The 9,489-nt window shown below is 28.3% G+C and overlaps 1 protein-coding gene across 1 annotated transcript; it reads right to left on the reverse strand.

The window, feature by feature from the left end:
* Window positions 1–435: 435 nt before the first annotated feature.
* On the reverse strand, window positions 436–3,653 carry LOC148206987 (monogalactosyldiacylglycerol synthase 2, chloroplastic-like). The gene is made up of 8 exons (XM_088105216.1): window positions 3,063–3,653; window positions 2,208–2,380; window positions 1,845–2,006; window positions 1,602–1,743; window positions 1,295–1,519; window positions 1,161–1,223; window positions 999–1,073; window positions 436–916 (listed from the first exon to the last, which is right to left on the reverse strand). The coding sequence occupies exons 1-8, from the start codon at window positions 3,324–3,326 to the stop codon at window positions 659–661; spliced, it is 1,362 nt and encodes a 453-aa protein (XP_087961342.1). The 5' UTR covers window positions 3,327–3,653; the 3' UTR covers window positions 436–658.
* Between the last annotated feature and the right edge of the window lie 5,836 nt (window positions 3,654–9,489).

A 9,489-nucleotide genomic window follows, 5' to 3' on the forward strand; every position in this document is an offset into this window, starting at 1 on the left:
TTGATACTATTATTATTTTAGTATACATCATCATAAAATAATATAATTATTTACTTTTTTTGCATGATTCAACTTTTATTTCTATAACACATCTATACATTATATATAATTGTAATATTTAAATATATATTTCTTAAATTTATTCAAACAAATATAATAACAACTATATTGTTTTCCTAAAAGAATTATTATTATTATTATTATTTAAAAAAGACGGGCTTATGCACGGGTCAGAAGTGCTTCTTAACGTTGAAAATCTACATCGATGCATATATCTTGTTTACATACATCTATGTTTCTTTTAGTGTTTTTGTTTTTTTTGGTTCAAGAACCCGACAAATCTAAATATCCTAGTTAAATACGATAATGATTTTGCCTATGGTATCGAACGGTAAAGAAGGCCCCTACCAGGCCAAAATTGACCGCTGGATAGAATTACGGAGAAAAAAATTGAAAAATAAATAAATGAACGTAGTGTTCAGACATTTTGCAGGCAAACCATCTCCTCACAACCACACAAGCATACTTGTTTACTACAATTGAATCTTAGCATAGTTAAACCAAGCCAGAGATAAAGAATGGTACAATAAATAGGGCTAACTGTACAAGTCAATTCTAAATGGAAGCAAGCTACCATGAAAGAAGCACAAATAATGAATTAAATTAGGCTAGTAAACGACGAGGTCAACAAGTATGGAAAATTTGATGGCTCTCGTTGCCTGGCAAGTTCATCAATGTCCCTCACGATGTCAAACACCGCCTCTGGTTGTGCTAATTTAAGTGCTTTCTCTGACATTCTTTTCAGATCATCTGATTTCGTGGTGAACCATTCTGCCACCATTTTTGCTGTTTCCTTAGGACTACGGGTGAACACACCAGCTCCATTGTCGACCACGTACGGCACGTTACCCTTCTCCTGTTGTTTTTACCACACTTCCACCTCAGAATCAACATCCAACAGTAGAAATAATAAAACAAAACACAATTTAACCACTCGCCTGTCCTGGGATATAGTCGTTGAGAATTATGGGAAGCCCTCTGATCAATGCTTCTGCTATTGTACCTGGTCCAGCCTGAAAATTTCAACCAACCAATGACCCTGTTTCTTAACAATAACAGCATATGAAGGATGAAACGAAGATCAAATTACTATAACTTGCTTTTGTTATGATGCAGTCACAGGCTCCCATCCATTTGGCCATCTGGGTCTCAAATCCTCTGATCTGCAAAATCAAGAAACAAAGTTTCAGTGGGTGGCATCTGCATAATGCACAAAAACCAAGAAGCAACTTACCTTTACTGGAATCTTCCACTCGAGAGATTCAAGGGTGGATACTAAATTCTTATTCCGACCACATATGATGACTAATTGCCCAATTGGTTTCTCAGCTTCTTTATCGTAAAGTGATTCTCCCAAAGCCTTTGCAGTTTTCTTGACAGGGCCCATTCCTTCACCACCCCCCATCAGCAAAACTGCTGGCAAAATGGGATCCAACCCGAGTTCGTCCCTCAATTGATCCTGTCGTAAAAGACAGAGTAAGCACCAACAATGAAAGAAGAAGAAAAATTACACTTATAATTTGTTTAACATTTATATATACCTTCACAAGAACCGCCCTGGCAAAAGAAGGTCTGATGGGTAAGCCGAAAACACGGATTTGAGATTCATCAAGGCCATCTACAGCAGCTTTCTTCGCCACCTCTTCTGAAGGACAGTAACATCTGTTCACCCAAGGATGAAACCTGGAAATTGCTTCAAACTATGACTTAGAGCGTGTAAAAAGTTTAATCAATGTACTTCACTTCAAAGAAAGAAAAATAAAAACTCTAAAATTAAATTTTACCACGTAGGATGACAGGTACTAAGGTCGGTAATCACTGTGACAAAAACAACTTTATTCTGCAAACCTTGCCACTTCAAAACCCACAACGGAATATGCTGCATCAAGGGATGGACACTGATGATGATATCTGGCTTGTACTCCATCAACCCCGCCTCCACCTCCCTGAGAAAAAGAGAGTAGTTATAAATAAGAACACAGCGAACATAAAAAAAAAAAAAAAAAAACTTTTGCAGCTACAGAAACGAATAGTTTTATCAGTAAAGGGGAACCACATTGTTCATATCTTCCCTTTTCACCGTCAAAATCAGTTGTCAAAATTACTTATCAAAGCTAACCAAGAGAAGTATGAGAATAGGAATATACCTGGCGTAGTATGCAGCAATGGCAGCCAAATAAACAGAGTGAATCCATCTAGGAGAAGTACTATGAAAAGCAACATTCCATAACTGTACATGCTTAACCATGAATTTATATTGCCCCTCCATGTCATTCAACGGCCACCCTGTGTATTCCTTCCAAACATCCTTAACAATAATCTGAAAATTGAAAACTTTATTTAAACACATAAATCAAACAAATACTTCTTATTGCCACGAAGTTCTATCTTTCCCAAAAAAGAAAAAGAAAAAAAAAAAAAAAGAAAACTGCGCAAATAACTCCAAGAAAAAAACGTAGCGACAAAGTCCGTGTGTGCAAGACATGACAAAAAGTAAGGGTACAGATACAGCAACTAATCCAAAAATAGTTCGAGATTAGATAATTCTATTTGTTTAATTTAGTTTATGAACTAAATAAAATTCGTCTTATATGATCCATGATCTAGGTAAAATTTCCATAATTACGTTTAATTAATTCGATATTAATTTCCTTTTTTGTATAAACTAAGTAAAAACTTTTAAATAATTGTAATTAGAAACAAATTGAGTTAATTAATCCAGATGAAGCTTGAATTGAATCTAAGTTTAACTATAAGAAATGTTCGTGTTAAACTCCGAATTCCAAAGAAAAAAAGATCTTACGAAAAACACAAAAAAAAATCTCATACCAGAAAACTCCAGTGCAGAACAAATTTCGAAACAAGAAAAACAAATAAAATAGGTTAAAATTTTTAAAAAGAAACCAGTGTAACATAATTTTGTTTCTTTTTTTTTCGAAAAATGAACAAAGGAAGCAACAGATATCCAGAAGGAAGAAACGCAAAGGGAGCAACAAGATTACCCGGTATTCGTCACCGAATTCAATCTGAAAGGCGTCACGAATGGCTTCAGCGGAGGCTCTGTGACCGCCACCGGTGTCGCTCATGAGAATCAGCACGTTTTTTGTTCTTTCAGCGCCAATCTCCATGAGTTCCATGCCTCCATCGCTGTCATCGTGGCGAGCGTCAGTGGCACGCTTCTTCTGGCTGGTACTCCCATTGTGGTACCCTCCGAAGACCTTCTCTGCCATGGACTTTCTGGGCGAGGCCGCAACGGAAACCTCCATGTGTCTAAAGAAAGAAAGGAGTCAGGTAACGGTCAAAGCCGTTCCCGCCACTGGAACTTGCCGGGCTTCACCGGCGGAGAGAGAAAGAGGGAGAGTGGCAGCGAGTGGTGTTAGGGAAGAGAGAGAGAGAGAGAGAGGGCATGGACAACTGGTGCAGATTTGGCGAATTTGGAGGTTGGCTGAGAGGCTTGTATAACGTTAGTTGGTTTGTCTGATGTTATATGAATAATAATGGCAGAGAAAGTTGTGGGAATTATGCCATGGAATTTTTGGCATCAGCACATGATAGCTGTTCGATTTATCTCTCCTCAGCGAATGTTCTCATCGCAAGATTCGAATCTTGGTCACCGCTTCATCTCACTCCTCCAATATCACTTATTACACGCCACACACTATTATTAGGTCTTATGAGAATATCTTAATCTGATTAAATGCTATTAATTTTTTTACAAATTATAAAAGAGTAAAATGCATTAATTATTTTTTTATTCTATGTTTCTGAAAGAGTTTAATGAAAATAGAGAGACAGGAAAAATAATATTACAGTGGAGCAATAATAATGAGTGCTACACTGCAATAATTATTGGTATGTTTGATGTTTTTTTTGTTGTCGTTTTGCTGTGCAACTGAAAACTCTATGGTTTTATGTTTTCTTGTTGATTGGTTGTTGAAAACATGTGATTGGACTGTTTTGCCCTCGTCTGACCATGCCTTGTAAGCAAGAGCTGGTGCTCATTTTGCTTACACGGGAACTGACCTGTAAATTTCGTATCCCATGTGGAGTTTGGTTTTAATCTTAATTAACCTATGCTTTTAAAGAGTGTATATTGAATTAGACATTAGTAGCTTTCATGCATTAAAAAAAACACAAGAATTTAGATGCTGAAATCTCAAAGTTGATACTGATGTTTATCAAATTTATTTGAAATCTATCATAAAATTCTCAATTATAAGGTTTTAGTGGTAAGTATTTTAAGTTTTAACTAGTTTTAATTTTTATTTTAACAAATTTGAATGTTGTAATACCAATTTAACTCACAAATAAATAAGATGAAAGAGTATTAACTCAAACAACATAATGATAATATATAATTCATTTTGTACATTTGTTTATCAGAGTGTTCAACCTTCAACGAATTAATTAATTATTTGAAGAGAGTGATATCATGATATTATTTATCTTACTTGTAAAATCTTCTTTTTGATTAAAAATTTTGAAATTGACATTACCAAGTTCAAATCTAATTTGTGGCTTGTCATATTAGATACAAAAATCTACAAACAAAAATATCTTTACTTCAAGAATTATTTAAATCATGTATACTAAAATATTATCGGGTGCAAAGTTAAAGAAAAGTTTCACAAACACATTTGTTAGTACAACTATTTATGCAATCAATTTATCCTAATTTATGGAGCTTGTTTTCTCATTTAGATAAAAAGTTAGGAATCATCATAACATGAGATATGTGTCGTACAAATATTCCGAAAAACATATATATTATCTTATATCTATGTTGAGCTTGGTTACATGTTTTTTAAATAGATAAGATAAAGATAATTAGATTGTGATGTACACTAAGCTGTGATTATTTTGTATGTAATTACATAATCTAATGTTTGATAGCTTTTATTTTATTTTATTTATTGTATAGTTTTTTTTATTGTGATTGTATTTATTACATAAATGGTGTTGCAAATATAAAAGATAATTCTCAATAAGATTGATTTTAATGTAAATATGAGGTTAATAATAGATAATTAAAAAAAAAACTGGTTATGTAAAAAGTTGGTGTATATATTTAAATAGGAAAATTTCCAGTACAAAATTATGGTTAGATTGTTTTAGGTGTTTACAAATTAATGAGTACAAACCAAATAGTTCAACTTTGAATGCTTTAAAAGGTTAAAAATTATTTTAAGAACGGTAAACAAACCATCCATGACATATGTAAGTTAAACCTTTTTTAACATTTTAATTATGAAATGAAAAATATTTAAAACTATAAATTAGTATATATTTGATTTTAGTTATATATATGAAGATTATATTTTCCGTTTGACAAAATTGCTTCTCCTAATTCTTTTTACAGTAAAGAGTGATTTGATCATTAGTGCAGATCAACTACTAAAAACACAAATACACATATATCAGTAAATATTTATAAAAAAAAAATGTTTAACAAAATATGTTAAACATAAAAATTTATAAAATAAATTGTATTAAAATATATAAAGGATAATATAAAGTTATAAAAATGTATATAGTTAAGAAAATCCAAAAGAATCTATATAAATATATATATATATATATATATATATATATATATATATATATATATAAATTTAAATAAAATACAATACTTTACTATTATAAATTTCAAGCAAAATTCAAATAAACGTAAATTCAATTTTAACACTTGCTTAGACGTGAAAAGTAAGTTGATCACCGTTTGTCTCATTATTAATGTTATCTAAACCGGTATTATTCCAATCAAATTATAATTAATTACCTTCACCATAAGGAGGGTAAAACGTATTTAGTTAATTATTATAATTGCATTATAAACATGTTTTTTTAACGTATTAGAATAATTACCAATACTACACATATTAAATTAAGAAAGAACAATTAAATCATCATAATGCATAATGATTTTGTGCTGTCAAAGTGACCCTGTTGGCTTCCAGCCTGTGATTGCTTTGTGAAGCAAGAAAGTTGACGTGACACACTCATTCATGTTTAGAAGCCATTCTCATGGCCAACCAGTTTAAAATTGATATAACTAAATATTAACAGATGACCAATGAGTAATTATTTTTGTTAAAATAAATTTTAGATGATTTAAAAAAATAAATTCTTAGTCTAACTTTATCTTAAAAATTAATTTATAAAACTAATTTCTATCCACGTAAATTCATCTAAAATCTTTAACAAAACTTTCATTTTTATTTTAAAGTTGATTGAAATGAAAAAGAAAACAAAGAATAATAACAATAAATAATGTGATAAAAACTAAAATATAAAATAAATAAATATTAAATATTTTCTTATAGATAAAATTATTTTATATATAATTATAAACTTTAATATCTATTAATACCTCAAAACTCATCAAATAGTTATAATATATAAGTATTAAAAAATAAAAGAATATTTGAATACCCTTACAAAAACTTTGGCAGGTGACATGGATAAGGGAAATCCAAATGTTTCATCCACTGTATCTTTGAATTTCTATAATGTTTACAATTTCTACATTGTCACTAAAATAGTCAACGTATTAAATTCTTGTATATATATATTGTGCATTCTGTGAAAGAAAAGAATTTTAAAAGAAATGACACAGACTACTCTTAATTGACAAATTCTATGAATTAATTATTTTACAAGGCAGTACTGAAATACAATTATTCAAATTAATTAGTTATTCAAAAATAATAATTATTATATTAATTTCACAATACAAATTAAAGAAAACAAAAGAAAAATTATCTATATATTATGACTTTCACCACCTCTTTTGAGCTAAATATCTTCTATTATGAGCATTTTCTTGTCAAATTTTTCTCTTTCTTTTATTATCCTCATTTTTTTCAACATTAAACCAATAATATATAAAAAAGAAAAATATTTATAAAACTATTTTTTGTGATGCCTTACCTTCAACCAAAGAGTTGGCGCGAACCAAAACGAGGACCAAGTTAATTTTGGTTTAATATAAAAATTCACCTTTTTAATGAACGATCCTAAATAGTTACTCCATAGATATCATAGTAATCAAATTCGAAGTTTTAATATTTATTGATTATGATATAAATGTATTTTTCTTAATTTAAATGCTACTTTTTGAATAATTGTTTTTTTAATACGTATATCTTTATTGGCTTCATTTTATACCACATTTTGATAATCTATGCCTATGATTGAAATTTTATAATATATGATGATATTTCTAGACGAAGAAGACTAGTATTTTTATGGTATTCTTTTGAAAAACACATAATAAAATTTATATATAAATGTTATGAATTATCAACTCCTAAGCAATGGAGGAGAAACTTATTCATGATGTATGAGATTACAAGATATATTTAAATATTATTTTATTTTATAGTTTTAAAACATTATTTTTTGTAATTTTTATGTAATAATAAACTTTTATGTTTTTGTATGTCTACTCATTTTTCAATTCATTCTTTTTGTGAAATTTCAAATGTGGTGAAACTCAAGTTATTGATAAAATTATTATCTATAATTTGATTAACAGGCAAGCAAATGATTTGGAAATCTCCATCTCATTGTCGTTGTTACTACAACTATGGCAGTGGACGATGTTAGAGCCACTGAGACTGCATTTCAACAAGACCCAAAAATAGCCAATGTGGTTCTCTTCGTTTTTTGGTTTCTTTTATTTTTTTAATTGTGCATAAAATGTTGAACAATCTAGGAAAAGAATGGTCACTTATATGTAAGCACAAATTTGGAAAACCTCAAAAATTTCGTTTTTAATTTTTTTTTTTAAATTGGGGACAGAGGATTTGAAATGGTGATGTTGATTTGCATGAGTGATGAGTGAAGAGTGAAGAAAATGATGTTAAGTGATAAATTTATGACTTTAATATTTGGAAGAAAAACTCAAACTTTAGAAAGAAGATGAGATAGAAAATAAAAAATATTTTTTGAATTAAATAATAACAAAATACTGACGTAAGTTACCATATGTCACGTTAAAGAAACAACTAAAGTTGTTAGTTATTAAAGACATATTCCATAAAAATTTGAAAAATGAGAATTTAATTAAACTAAAATTAAAATTAAAATCATTTAATAATTTAACGATAAAAACATATTTAATCCAAAATTTAATAATAGTCATACAAAATTTAATCAGACAAAATTTAATAATATGAAATTTATTAATACAAAATTTATTCGTACAAATTTAATTCCGAAGCAAGAGTTAAAGTGTGTAAATTTAATATTAATATTAATATTATTTCTTTTATGTAACGAATAAATTTAAATTATTATTATTATTTATTTGTGGATTTATTTATCTTTCTATTTACATATATAAAGAGGAAAGGAAAGAGAAATACATCTAATTTAATTTTAACTCGTGAAAAGTAAGTTGATCACCTTTTGTCTCATTATTAATGTTATCTGAACCAGTATTATTCCAATCAAATTATAATTAATTACCAGGGTAAAACATATTTAGTTAATTATTATAAGTGTATTATAAACATGTTTTTTAACATATTAAAATAATTACAAATGCTAGAGATATTAAATTAAGAAAGAACAATTAAATCATTATAATGCATAATGATTTTCTGCTGACCCTGTTGACTTCCAGCCTGTGGTTGCTTTGTGAAGCAAGAAAGTTGACGTGATACACTCATTCGTGTTTAGAAGCCATTCTCATGCCAACCAAACATTCTACTATTTATTATCTATTCTATTTTCCCTTCTCAAATTTAATTTTGTAAAATCAGTTTAAAATTGACATAACTAAATATTAATGGATGATTAATGATAATTAATTTTGTTAAAATAAATTTTAAATGATTTTTAAAAACAGATTTTAAGTCGAACTTTATCTTAAAAAATTAATTTATAAAACTAATTTTTATCCAGTAAATTTATCTAAAATCTTTAACAAAACTTTCATTTTTATTTTAAAGTTGATTGAAATGAAAATAAAAATAAAATAATGATAATAAAAATTTAAAATAAATAAATAAATATTGATTATTTTCTTATAAATGAAATTATTTTAGATATCATTATAAACTTTAATATCTATTTATATCTCGAAACTCATCGATTATCTATCATATAGAAAAATATTAAAAAATAAAAAATAAAATAAAAGAATATAATATGAGATTTTTTTTCATATTTTTCTATACAAGTTTCTTTCCTTCCACCTCTTCCTTCCGTCCGTGAAACTAGTATCAAAACAATAAGTCCCATTACCATACAGAATTTGGATTTTTTTTTTCTTATCCTCTCCTCACGTTTTCGTTAATATTTTTATAGTATGAAATGAAGTTGAAATATTGAATTTGTTTTAGATTTTTGAAAAAATATAAGTATAGTTGTGAATTTGTTTATTTTTTAAATATAACAGCTTTTAATTAATTTTACATGCAA

The sequence above is a fragment of the Vigna umbellata genome, chromosome 1 (assembly GCF_029865625.1).
Source record: "Vigna umbellata cultivar VRB3 chromosome 1, Vumbellata_1.0, whole genome shotgun sequence".
In the NCBI taxonomy this organism is placed as follows: Eukaryota; Viridiplantae; Streptophyta; class Magnoliopsida; order Fabales; family Fabaceae; genus Vigna; species Vigna umbellata.